The 14161-nt window shown below is 34.9% G+C and overlaps 1 protein-coding gene across 5 annotated transcripts in view; it reads left to right on the forward strand.

The window, feature by feature from the left end:
- The window catches only part of CEP162 (centrosomal protein 162), a 103682-nt gene that overhangs the window by 44767 nt on the left and 44754 nt on the right, over positions 1 to 14161 (forward strand). For all 5 annotated transcript variants that reach the window (XM_064360867.1, XM_064360866.1, XM_064360868.1 and 2 more), the window contains 5 exons: positions 3518 to 3651; positions 3906 to 4133; positions 4683 to 4823; positions 7108 to 7220; positions 9638 to 9743. In XM_064360867.1, the coding sequence (XP_064216937.1) occupies positions 3518 to 3651; positions 3906 to 4133; positions 4683 to 4823; positions 7108 to 7220; positions 9638 to 9743 (722 nt within the window). The remainder of the gene's footprint in view (positions 1 to 3517; positions 3652 to 3905; positions 4134 to 4682; positions 4824 to 7107; positions 7221 to 9637; positions 9744 to 14161) is intronic.

Raw genomic sequence — 14161 nt, forward strand, 5'->3', positions numbered from 1 at the left:
TTGAAAGATTACCTATGAGTATATTGAAATTACCAAGAATGAAAACAGAGGTAATGTCACAGTGAGTGAAAAAGAAATGAGAAGAATGATGAGGAGGTTGCTAGATGAAGAAAGTAACATTTTTATGAGTAAAATGAAATAATATTCTTAAACTCATTTTTCATATTTTAAAATTGTACAGCATTTTTTGTACAGCATTTTTAACATCCAATAAAACACATTACTAAAATTTATAGTGAAGTATAACGAGGATCATGTTTTTATATTGAAATACTTTTTCTCATTAGACTGTCTATTAAGTATCATGCTTTTAATCTCTGTTTTTTATTGAAGAATTGCCCAGAGCAGTTTTAGTTTTATTCAGAAGAACTGTAATTCCTTTGGGATAGTTGTTACTTGTCAAAGATTGAGTTCTCCAGGAAGCAGAGTTTGAGATGAGATTAGTGTTAGAAAGTATACAGGATGCAGTTAAAATTAAAATCAACATTGGTTAGGATGAAGAAAAAGCCCAGCTACTGAAACTTAACAAAATAAAAGGCATCTTTTACGTATCAGAGTCCAGAGATAGGCAGTTCATGGCTGGAAAGCTCATGCAAAGAACCAGATTCCTTTTTCTTTCCTGATGCAAAATCCTTAGTACTTGACTTCTGTCTTCGTTGTCACAATGGCTACTCCACCTCCAGACCCTGTGCATGAGGTACAGTGAAAGGTAAAAGATGGATGCCTGCCAAATCATCAACTTCCTAATCAGGAAGTTTCTGCATTCATCTTAATGACCTTTGATCTTGTGGCCATCAGTTGCATGTAGTTTAGGGGGTCGAGTATGTTTAACTGTGTACCTTGCTGCTCAGGACAGAATTAGATCTTTGTTAATAGGAAGGAAGAGAAGATGGCAATTAGCAGTACCAGCCATGTGGTGGTTTTCCTTTTTAGTTTTGATTAATTTTCTTTGGCTCTAACTTGTGTTTTTATTTTTAGACTTTTTTTTTTGTCATGAAAGGAACACTTTCTTATTATTTAAAATTCAAAAATATGGAAAAGTAAAAGAAGAAAGCAATAATTTAGCCAGAAACAACTGGTGTTATGCTAGATGAGCAGATTCCATGGATCTTACTATGTATATATTTATATAATGGAAATGCGAATGAATGGATGGAAGGAGAGAGGCAGACATGTATAAATGGACAAAATATTTTGTAAGAATGAGATAACACTTTACAGGTTCTTTTAAAATAGAGTATGAGATTTAGATTTACTTATATCTGTAAGAAGAAAAAGAAATTTCATCCTAAGAAATGGTATATCTGAAAAGATCCCTTTAAGGAAAGAAATTATGAAAAACACTCAAAGGTTGCTGTAACTGTAGTGTTGTTTTCTTTACCTCATTTTTCAATTTTAGACATTAGCAATCTATTCTTTCCCTTCTGTGGAATATAAAGTATATTATATCCACTACTTACATGCCTCCTATTCATTTTTATTTTATTTTTACTTTTTTTATATACTTTAAGTTCTGGAGCACATATGCAGATCATGCAGGTTTGTTACACAGTATACATGTGTCATGGTAGTGGTTTGCTGCATCCATCACCCCATCATCTACGTTTGGTATTTCTCCTAATGCTTCCCTCCCCAATCCCCCCACCCGCTGCTATTCCTCCCCTAGCCCTTAAGATATATTTAGTATGTTCTCTCCTACAACCTTAATATCCCACAGCTTTTGGATTTAGTTCTTGGTTCTGATTATTAAAGAGACTGAATGCTTTTCACCTATCTCTTGGACATAGTTTCTCCATTCTGGAATTATTTTGATTGGTTTCTGTTTTGACTGACTTTTCTTAATGCATTGCATTTTCAAGAAGGTTTCATGGGTTTCAGATTCTTCAGTGTTCTCGTGTTTAAATTTCATAGTCAAGCAAATGTTTTTTCATGTGTAAAAAAGGAGAAAATACTGTTCATGTGCCATTATTTAAAGTAATTACTTGATACTTTAATCCGTTGAGAGAGAATTCAATATTAAGAATTCAAGAAGGGAGAATTCTGGTATAAAAGGACCGGCAGACTACAACTAGGAATGAGAACGTGTGATAGGTTGGATATTATGTATCCAAACTGCCTGGGACCAGAAGTGTTTCAAATTTCAGATTTCCTTGGATTTTGGAATATTTGCATTATATTTACCAGTTAAGCATCTCCACTCCAAAAATCCAAAATCTTAAACGTTCCTATAAGCTTTTTTCTATGAGCATCATGTCAACACTCAAAAACTTTCAGATTTTAGAGCAGTTCAGATTTCGGAGTTTCTGATCTGGGATATTCCACCTGTACTAGCTGCCTCAGCCGTAGGAGAATCATATGCTAGCACATCACACCCCATTCATTTAACTCCAATGATTTGGAAGGTTTAAAAGCCTGTTCTTACAATGACTGAAAACAGTCTCTTCATGAACACTGTTAGAAATTTCTCCAGAAAACTTACATCTGTCTAATTAAATATGATTATAACTCTTTAAGAAAAACCTTCACATAACCTGGAAAAATAATTGAAATGAAATCTTTTGATGAGAGATTGTTGGTAATCTGTTTTTTCTTTTGACTGTTCTGTATTTTCCAAATCTTTAATAATCATGTATAACATTTGTAATTAAAAAATAAACTCTACATTTAAAAAGTTAGCATCTTGAATAAAATATTTTAAATATGTAAATTTTGAAGTTCTTAATATATGTCTAAAGCAATCAGATAATGTTTACTGAACTTTCAACTCAGGGCCTGTAGTATTTGAATATGGAGCTTAGGATCCCTTCTAAATATTCTTCTTAAACATTGTTTATTATTAACTGAATAATATGTAGAATTATTTGAGAAATTACAGGTTGCCCTAAAAGCTGACAGTTGGAACAGAATATATATTAATCACAGTTTTTTCTAATTTAATATATATTGCCAGGTTTTTATAGTAGTAGTAATCTTTTAAAATTAGATTTAGGTTAACAGTTATAAAATCCTCTATGAAATTTCTATGATTCCATTGATACTATAATATCGTGATATACATTGTTTATTAAAAATGTGCTCTGAAAGAACACTTAATCTGCATCAAAATGTTTCATAAAGTTATCAGCTGCTCCTTGATTTGTCATTTAGAAATTTTGATTGATTATTGCTATGAACATTTAACAGAAGAATTTATTTAAAAGTAATAAACTCTGAAAGTTATCCCTATTTACATTCTCACATTTATTTAGCTCCATTTGTCATTTGACATGAGTCTTGGGTTAATTGGCCATCTGTGTCAAATTTAGGAGAACGTTGATTATGGGGTGACAATTGTTCTGAATGCCATCAGTTATCATAGTGAAACAGTGAAACAGCTGTGTTATAGTGTAGTCCATCGGCCTATTTTGAGATCCTCATTTTATTGTTTCCATTGTATTTGTAGTTAATTCGACACAATTGATGAGTAAACATTTAACTTTGCATTTGTGGTGCATTTACAATTGTTTATAACGTTTAGAAATCTTATCTGGAACAAAACTCATCAAGCCTGCAGCTTTGGATAAACCAGCTCCCAAAACAGAAAGTTGCCTGGCTACTCCTCAGAAGTTTGAAGATCCCACAGAAACTGATTTCTGTATTCAACTTCATACTGTAAGTATTAAATTCAAAATTAATAATCATAATGTTTTTATGTTCAAAATTATATTAAAACTAAATTATAAATAATATAAGCATTTGAAATGTCTTTTCCTTCAAGTGATACTGTAATCACTCTTACTGAACAGTTATTGATTTTCTTTTGGTTAACGTTGTTAACCATGTCCTTTTTATTCCTTTTTTTAACCACCTGTGTTCAAATCTTATACGTAAGTCTACTATAATGAAGTAATATTTCTTCTTGAAAGGATTTCTTAGGATACCGTGGTGAGAAAAAGGAGAAGGAATTACTTATGTTTAAAAGAGTACATGAAGCAGAGGAAAAATGGAGGGGTGCACAAGCCCTAATTGAGCAAATTAAAGTCACATTCTCAGAAAAAGAGAAAGAACTAGAAAATAAGTTAGAAGAACTAAAGAAACAACGGGAAAAAGAACTCTTCAAATTGAATCAAGATAATTATATTCTTCAAGCCAAGGTACTAGACACATTGTTCTGTTTTTCTTTATGTTTATTTAAAAAAAAAAAAAAAAAAACCTGTACTACCTGCTAAATACACTGTCATCCTTGGTTACTAGAGGTGTTTGACCTAATATATTTGCGGTATAAAAATATAGACATGGTTCCAAGAGTGATTACTTACATGAGAGCCTAAATTTTGAACCTTTGGGGAGAAAATTAAGTTAAATTGGCTCATTTTGATGCTTTTCTTCTATTAGCAGTCCTTTTTTAAAAAAATCAGTTAGTTCATTCTGACCTTCAAAGAAATCAAAGTTTGAGCAAGAACTGCTATAGAAGGTATAGACCCAGAGAATGACACTGTGTATAGCATTTGTGAGTTATTTCACTCACCCAAAACCATCAGCACAAAATAGCAGTTTGCACATTTAAGTGTAGTTATGTCACATTCCAATGTGTTCAGTATTATAAAACAGCTTTGGATTTAAATAGGAGTTTTCTGTTATTCTTTCTCACTTCTCATGTTATTTCCTTCCTCAAATAAAACAAGTTTTGCATTTTATCAAAGTTAAGCAGCTTTGAAGAAACAAACAAAAAACAAAGGTGGTTACATTTCGGAGAAGCAGCTGATCCTGTCACTGGAGAAAAATTGAAGCAAATCCAAAAAGAAATACAGGAACAGGAGACACTTCTTCAAGGATATCAACAGGTATGGCAATTCTTAAGTACATGGCAAATTTACTCTTGATCTTTTATTTATAAAAATAAGCCAGGCCAGGTGTCGTGGCTCATGCCTATAATCCCAGCACTTTGGGAGGATGAGGCAGGTGGATCACGTGAGGTCAGCAGTTCAACACCAGCCTGGCCAACATGGTGAAATCCCATCTCTACTAAAAATAAAAAAATTAACTGGGCATGTTGGAGCACGCCTGTCATCCCAGCTACTCAGGAGGCTGAGGCAGGAGAATCACTTGAACCCAGAAGGCAGAGGTTGCAGTAAGCCAAGTTCACATCACTGCACTCCAGCCTGGGTGACATAGTGAGACTCTGTCTCAAAAAAAATAAAGCATATTAAAATATTTCTGTGTTTATTTAACAGATAATGAGAAATCTGGCAAATATGAGGGAGTAATAATTTGACTAATCTATATATTTCTTATGAGCAGAATTAAACATTAAGAGCATGGGTTCTGGATTGGAAAAATCTCGTTTTGAGTATTAGCTCTACCACTTGCTGTGTGCCTTGGGTATCACTTAACCTTTCTAATCTAGTTTCTTCATCTGTGAAGTGGGGGTAATAATATAGAGGATGCCCAACTTCCAGTGGTTTAACTTAACAAAATTTTAACTTTTATGATGGGCTTATCAAGATGTAACCTCATCATAAGTTTTACTTACTATTTTTCGACTTTACAATGGGTTCATCAGGGTATTAAGTGCATTTTCAACTTAGAACATTTTTTACTTACTTTGGGCTTATTGGAATATAGCCATTTGAGGGGCAAGCAAGTTGAGGAGCATCTGTACACTCTTAGTGTGGCACACAGCAATCAATCAATGAGTGTTACCTGTTATTTTTAATAGTCAATTTCTTAGAAACTGTCCCATCTTAGTTTTCTATATGCTCTTCAGTAGATAATATTGATGGATTTTGTTACTATATTCAGAAATATGAATCTGAAATTAATTGCTAATGCCCTGAGGGTGAACAAATTTTGAATTTAATGCAAGAAGATCTGTGTATCCTACAGAGGCAGATGTTTGCAATGTGTGATGGCATCTTGGTGTTGCTAGCCTGACGGCCAGGACAGGTTTAGTGATCTTCATCATAAGACTTCATCTTTGTTCCGTGCCTCCCACACTCATTTTTTCTTACTTCTCTCCCTTCTTGTCTTTCATTACATTCTTCTATTTTGACAACTATAACTTGAACCTTGAGCCTTAGTAACATGCATTATCACCCAGGGACATCAGCAAAACCATTGCCACATCAGTGATTACAATGTTTGTTGTAACCGAATTGGAATGATTTTGCAGGACACACTGCCCTCAGTTACTGGGAACCATTCAAACTCTTCTGCCAGTTTGATCTTGCCATTAAAATACAGGGGTTTTAAATAAAATTTAACAGACCCATAAGTGTGCCAACCAACCCCTCCAACAAAGACAATACAAAATTTATGTGTCTAAGTAGTAGAGGATGTTCATTAATTCTGCAGGTATTTAAGCACAGAGACTGTCTACCAGGTACAATTCCAGACATGGTGAAACAGTCTATAGTTTGCATTAGATCCTCAAAAGCCCTTGGTTTGCATCTGATTTTTAATTTTGAAGAGGTTAATAAGCCAGGGAGGGCATCTAAGTGCAGATTGGCACCTTCTCTTCTCCCTCTGATCCCTAGTTGAGTCACTCTTTAGCTCAAGCCTGTGGTGTACTGGATCTGTCCTCTGTTCTGCCTTGTCCTGACAACTTTCAGAAATACCGGTCTTTAACTCCCTGGTTAAGGTTAGTATCAGATAAAAGCATGAACACTCCTAAGTACATCTGATTGCCTCATCACTAGAAGCCAGACTTGCAGAATCTTCCTCCAGGAGTGATTTTTTTTTTCCCTTCTCAGACCAGAAACAGAAAAGAATATAAAGGGTTTCACTGGGTCTTTCCACCAGTGTCCACACACTCAGGATGTGGTGATTTCTTCAGCCACTCTCCCACTTAACACTAAAATGCAGTGCATTAAACTGACCTTAGGCCCTTTGGCTTTGAGAATTTTTGCAAATTAATTTTTCAAGTAGGCATTTTAAACATTCTGGAAAGAACTTTTTAGACACCCAAGTTTTCTTCTGAGATAATATAAAAAGTTTAAGAAAGATTTTACATACTCAAAAACTAAAGAAACTTTAAAGGCCATTTAAAGGATTACTGTATTATGAGCACATATAATATGTAAGTACTGATGACTTTTAACTAAAATGCAATTTTCTGTTTTTAAAAAGGAAAATGAACGATTATATAATCAAGTAAAAGATCTCCAAGAACAAAATAAGAAAAATGAGGAGCGAATGTTTAAGGAAAATCAGAGTTTATTCAACGAGGTAGCTTCCTTAAAGTAAGTCCTTTTGAAGTTCTTAAAACTAAATATACTTAGATTATGTCTAAGCATGTTATTATGTTAATAATACATTTATTTTTACTTAGACATAGTAAAATTTTATTTTTATTTGTACACTCATTTCCAGTTTATATATTTAATATTCAGTGGATTTTTCTTTTGGTGCTAGATGGCTAGCACATACTTTATAGTATTTTCAGCATATTCATATTTGAATTTATATGAATTTATGTTCATAAGTGATTTAAACATCAGTTTCAGACAATGAATATACAGTATTCCTCTTCATTAGTCATTAAGAATGAGATAATTCACCATTTCCCAAGGAACCATGTGATTAATAATCCTAAAATAGAAAGGTCATACAGATCACTTATGATCTTAGGTCAGGTTCCATAGAAGCAGAGCCTGAGATGGTGGAGGTCCTTGTGGAGATGATACACTGAAGGCTAACACTCAAGAGAAGGGAGCAGGGGAAACAGGATCAGGGAGGTAGGGAGAGGGCAGGTAATGATCTCAGCTGGAGACTGGCCTCATTCTCTTCCCACCAAGAAGCTCTGGAGAATAGATTGTACCAGAGTTGGCTCCTGCTTGAGGCATGGAGGCAAGCCTCGGTCACTGGCTGGAGTATACCATGGAAGGGAGTGGGGGCTGCCCTTTATGCCAGGGTACAGGGACTGCTGTTTAAAGGAGCACTTGTGAGTTCTTTTCAGCCAGCATTCATCACAGCAGGATAATGGAGCACCAGCACCTACTTAGGAATCATATCTCAAACTATAAGGTCTTTTGGATGTTACTGTTTCCAACTTTAACATATTAAGTGAAAAGGCCAAGTCCATGAACATGGACAAGCTGGGATATTGTCTTCTTTTAGAAAATGACCACTATTTGTATATCCTTTTATATAAACACCTAATTGCTCAGAAAGGACTGTTACCAGAAATTCCTTTGACACATGAATATCAGGAATGTTAACCCAATTTGTTTATATACTTCTCCCTTTTCTTTTTTGAGACAGAGTCTTATTCTGTCGCTCAGGCTGGAGTGCAGTGGCGGGATCTCAGCTCATTGCAACCTCCGCCTCCCTGGTTCAAGTGATTCTCCTGCTCAGCTTCCCCGGTAGCTGGGACTGCAGGTGCATGCCACCACACCTGGCTAATTTTTATATTTTTAGTAGAGACAGGGTTTCACCATGTTGGCCAGGCTGGTCTTAAACTCCTGACTTCAAGTGATCCGCCTGCTTCGGCCTCCCAAAGAGGCACCATGCCCGGCCACTTCTCCCCCTTTTTTTGGTTATATAACCTAGGGGCCTGAGAGGCAAGGCTGCTAAAAATATCTCATACTGATCTTTCATGCAAAATAGAAAAAGGCACACTTGGTAGCAGACAAAGCCAGGAGCTGCACAGGTTACCAAGCAGAGAGCACCATTGTATGTGTATATTTACATATATATACACACACACACAATTGTGAGAGGCAATATATATGAACGTATTGCCTCTCTATAGATATACACTATATATGTATACACACACACATCATATATACACACACACCCCTGTGTATGGTGTGTGTGTGTATATATATTTATAGTGTATCTCTATATAGAGAGAAGCAATATGTGTATATATATACATATCCTCTCTCTATATATATGTATATATAGATATACATATATATATATATATATCCTCTTTCTTTGGTAGGTTGGTAAATGTAGCCCCAGGCCACGTGTGATAATCTGCACAGTTGTAATGCATGAATACATTTACTTCTGCTTTGTTTTCCCAGAAGCTTCAGTAAAGTTATTTTAAAATATCTTACATTACTTGGCTTCTAAAAGAAGATCTATCCCAGGATCCAAAACCGAAGCTCTAAGTTAGCTTTCAGAATGAAATAAATGGTTTCTTTAGTATATTAGGGTTAGATAATCTTACATGGAATCTGAAACTCCTTGTATATTATCTCTAGAATAACAGGAAAATTGAATCTAAGGTCCAAATATTAGGCTGTGTTTGGTTTTGTTTGTTTCCATGTATGAGACTGGCAACTCTCAGAGAAGATTCTAGAACAATATGACAAGGAGTATGTTAACAACCCCACAGGAAAAATCCAGCACATCTTTGTGGGCCATTAATTTTTTTTCTTTGGGAATTGGGAAGAAATATTTGTGTATTATAAATAAACCAATAATCTTAGGTTTCAGTTCTTTGAGAATAAGCATTTCCCTTAAAGTATATTTCTCTTTTAGTATATTAATATGTTAATCTTTAGATTAAATAAAAATTTTACCTTCATTTATGCATATAGTTTCAATGTATGTTAGTTTTTAACTTTTAAGAATTGAATATTTTCTACTGAAAGTAGCACCTGGTAAGAAGGAAAAACAACTTTTTATTTTCAAAATAAATCAGAGAACAGATGCACAAAAGTCGTTTTCTGTCTCAAGTAGTTGAAGATTCAGAGCCCACCAGAAACCAGAATTTTACAGATCTGTTAGCAGAACTACGGATGGCACAGGTAAGTTGCATACAAATTATAACATTAGGGATAATAAAGGTTTTTTTTAATAAAAATCCCCATGTTAATTTATAAAAATTGTAAGTTTCATACCATTTAAAAATTAGGGAGAAATAGATTAACATGTAGTATATACATGACCTAAGTATAGAGTAAACAATATAATACTGGTTTTAGATGTCATTATCTTTATGATTCAGCCTCATCAGGTGTTTATCACATTTAATCAGGCTTATTTATCATGGAGCCATATCAGAGGCATGATTTTATTTAGCACATGTATACCTTATTTCAAACAAATTCCTTATTCAAAAGCATGCAGCCTAAATAGAGTAATTTGGAGACAATTACTTACTTTTAAAAGCTAGTAGCTTTCTACCTGTCTTCTGAAGTAGACTGTGCCCTTCTAGAGAGCAGAGACTGTATCTTACAAGTATTTATATCCCACATAATTAACATAAAGTTGAAATGCAGTGCTGCTTCATCTTTTTTATGTTTATTAAATTGTATTATAAAGAATATGGCCTAGAGTTTTCTAAAGCATTATTTATCAGTAAGAGGAGTCTGGGAATTTAGGGCAGGATAGTTCTATTTTAAGCAGTAGTAATTCATACACTGTATGATTTTTACTGTCCCAAGAACTACGTGTTCATAATACCCACCAGTCATTGTAAAAGTTAAAACCACTCTGCCACATTTCCAAACATGGCCTGTAGATGACAGTTACTTCTTCCCACCCCTCCCTTTGAGAATCGTAGCACTAAACTAAAAACCCCTCCCAATCTATTTCAATGATTTTGTAAATTAGAAAAATTTCAGTTACTTTTTAATAAGAAATTTATCACACAAAGTTAGGTTACATAGAAATAGAAACGTACCATAGTTAATAAATGTTTAATAGGGTTTTGTAGTATATAAAATGCAGCTTTACATATGAATCCATTATAGGGAATTTCCTTTGGATGCATGTGTATATAGCTAGGAAGATAGGTAAAAAGGTGAATGAATGATTGGATGACACCCTCTCCACCCCCCGCCATCAGTGGACCTCAAAAATTAGCAAGCTAAAACAAACTAATACTACCATATTTTATGAAGGCTTGGGGGAACAAAGTAAGGTTTCAAGCAAAGCATTAGCGTTAGTTCCAAAGGCTGTTGTTTGTACCTTTTAAAAGTTCTGTTTTGAACATATTTTAATAACAGAAAATTTGAAAACTACCACTAACAACACCAAAAGATACTGGAAAAAAATAATAAATACCTTGTAAGTGGATAACCATGCTCTCAAGAAAGTAAGGGAAATCTTTAGGAGCCAAAAGAAAGGAGAGATAAAAAAACAGCAGTAAGTTTAATAACCAAGAGGCCTGAACTATTTTGCTTGTTTGTTTTTGGATTTTTTTGTTTTTTTTGTGTGTGTGATGGAGTTTCACTTTTGTTGCCCAAGCTGGAGTGCAGTGGTGCGATCTCGGCACACCACATCCTCTGCCTCCTGGGTTGAAGAGATTCTCCTGTCTCAGCCTCCCGAGTAGCTGGGATTACAGGCGTGCACCACCACACCCGCTAATTTTGTATTTTTAGTAGAAACGGGGTTTCTCCATCATGGTCAGGCTGGTCTTAAACTTCTGATCTCAGGTGATCTGCTCGCCTAGGACTCCCAAAGTGCTGGGATTACAGGCGTGACCCACCGCACCGGCCTGAGGCCTGAGCTTTAACAGCAAAGTGTAGACGGGATACTCTTAACGGACCACATCTTTCACTAAAATAGTGGATTAGGAAAAAAGAAGCTGAGATGTCAAGAAAGCTTTTCTGTCTTAACTTGGTCTCTGGGTGGGGAGAGGAAACAAGTCTCCTCTGCACATACTTTACTGGTTGTTCAATGTAAGTATTACCTCTTCTGCCACATTTGTGTTTAGTATTTGAATTGACACTACCTTGCAATGTTCAAACTAAAATAACAAACAGTATTTCTGAGTCAGTGATAAACTCTGGTAGATTTAGAAGAAACAAATCCAAAACAATTATTAGAGGTATACACCTTTTAACCCAGCCCACACAATATTCCCACAAATAAAATCCAGCTGATGATCTGCTCACAATGCAAAATTACAAAATCTAGAGAAGCAGTCCACCATCAACAGGCAAGAGGTTGCTTCAGCAGGATTAGAACCCCAATAGAATTACTGAATAGAGACTATAAAATAAATAGACTTAAAGTGCTTAAATATACTAAATAAATGAGAAAGTATGCAAAAAGAACAAAACAGGCCAGGCAAATTCAAAATAACATTAAACAGAGCTGTGGGAATGAAATATAATGTGGAAATTAAGAAGTAAGTAGAATTAAATAGGTGATCATAAACAACTAAGAAAAACATTAAACTGAAAGAAGCAATTTAAGGGAACTCAGAATGAAACACAGAAAAATAGACAAATGTAAAATACCAGAAATATTAAGAAATATGAGATGCCCTAATGCATATTTAAATATTTTTAATAGGTAATGGCTGAGGATTCTCTAGAAGTGATAAAAGATGAATTCTCAAATTTAGGAAGCACAATAAGTCCCACTCAACATAAATGAGTAAAAATCCACATATACTCCCATCATGATGAAGCTGCCAAAGTCAGGGGAAGCCTAAAAGAAATCGGAGGTCGGGGGGGAAAGGTGTTAGTTTAAGATAATAGTAAAAATTATTTGGGAAGTTTTTTGTGCCCATACTGCAAGATAGAATGTAAACATACCTTCATTTTCATTTACTTTGGTACTCTTAAATAGTTTTAGAGCAAAAATTATACTGGGACAAATCTACAAAATAATCCTGTCAAGTATATTTGTGTATAGTCTACTTTATACCTTAAAAATTAGTACCAATTGGTATATTCTTAAAATGTCAGTTGGTTTTAAAGTATGGATGGAAGTATAATAAAAGTTAAGTTCCTGAGCCCTTTCCTTTAGTATCCCAGGGTTGGGAGGAGAATGGGGCTGACTTCAACTCATTTATCAGACAGCCTTTATTGAATACCTGCCATGCACCAGGCACTCATCCAAGCATTGGAAATACAGTGGGTAAATAAGACAGACACAGATTTTGTTCAACAGAAACATATGTTCTAGAGAAGAAGACAGACAACAGATCATAAATAATTACAGATGTGCTTTGAAGAAAATGAAAATAGAGAATAATGGATGATATGTTAGAGGTAAGGCAGCATTTAATAGTGTCAACAGGAAAGCTCTCTCTGAGAAAGAGATGTTTGAGTTGAGAGCTGAAGAAGAGGAACAGCCAACTGTGCAAAGATTGAGACTTCAAGCCTGGGGGAAGAGCAAATGCAAAAGCCCTGAGTTTGTTACTTTCCAGAAGCCAGAGGCTTCTCTGAATGTCTGCATAGTAACTTAGGAGAGAGGAAAAGTACTTGCCAGCCAAAAACCTCTGGCCCACAGGTTTAACATGGGGCATACTTGGCTTTCTTGAAGGTGGGCATTTTCTGTCCCTGGAAATATGCAAGCCTAGAGTGGACATCCATTTAAGCATTGATTGCATAATTGAACTCAAGATGTTTACAGTTCTTTGAATTCTAAAATACTGTAAATCCATGAAGTAGACACTGATAGAGAACATTTCTAAATTGATAGAACTAATTAAGCAAAAGATTTTTGCAGAAAGAGCATTCAGCAACTTTTAGATAAGTGTTAGTTTCAGTGCTCTTCTGAAAGGACGTCTACAGAAGATTAAACAATGAAATGATGCAGTTAAATCTATGGTGCAGCTAGAAACTAAGATTATACAATGCTTTACAAATGTTCTCATTTTCTGAGTGAATTTTAAATTTCAGTTGTAAAACAGTTTGTAAGAACTTGTCATTTTGAAGCTTAAACACCAAGTTGACTGCTGTTGAGTACAGTAGTTTCATAAGTTCACTTTAGTGTGCATTTAATTAATACATGCCATGTACTTATTGCCATAAAGTAAAAAGGTAATATAAATCAGTCTTGGTCGCCATAGAGCCTTCTGCCTAATAAAGAGAAGAGGTTGCGTATCCATGAATCACTGTCATATCAAACAGTAATAAATGCCATGCCAGAGGTACAACTGAAGTTTGTGGGAGACAGAAGAGGGAATGATCAGGAATAGCTTAGCTTAATTTGCACTGAGCTTTGAAAGATAGTATGATTTTTGTCAAGCAGAAGAATGGAGCACAACACTTGGATCTATCGAGAGTAGTATGGAATGTAGTGCATATTGAGAATTCCATTTTTATTTTTTGATGTCCCAAGCATTTTTTATACATTTATGATACAAAGTTTGGCAAAATGAAATCCTGCTTTCATGTAAATAGACAATATGTCAGGTAATGGTGAGTGCTGTGAGAAAAAAGTGAAACTGTGTGCTTGAGGGCCAGGATGGGGCTTGCTATTT

Source organism: Aotus nancymaae, unplaced genomic scaffold (genome assembly GCF_030222135.1).
Source record: "Aotus nancymaae isolate 86718 unplaced genomic scaffold, 86718_ANA_hifiasm-v0.15.2.pri h1tg000040l, whole genome shotgun sequence".
Taxonomy (NCBI): Eukaryota; Metazoa; Chordata; class Mammalia; order Primates; family Aotidae; genus Aotus; species Aotus nancymaae.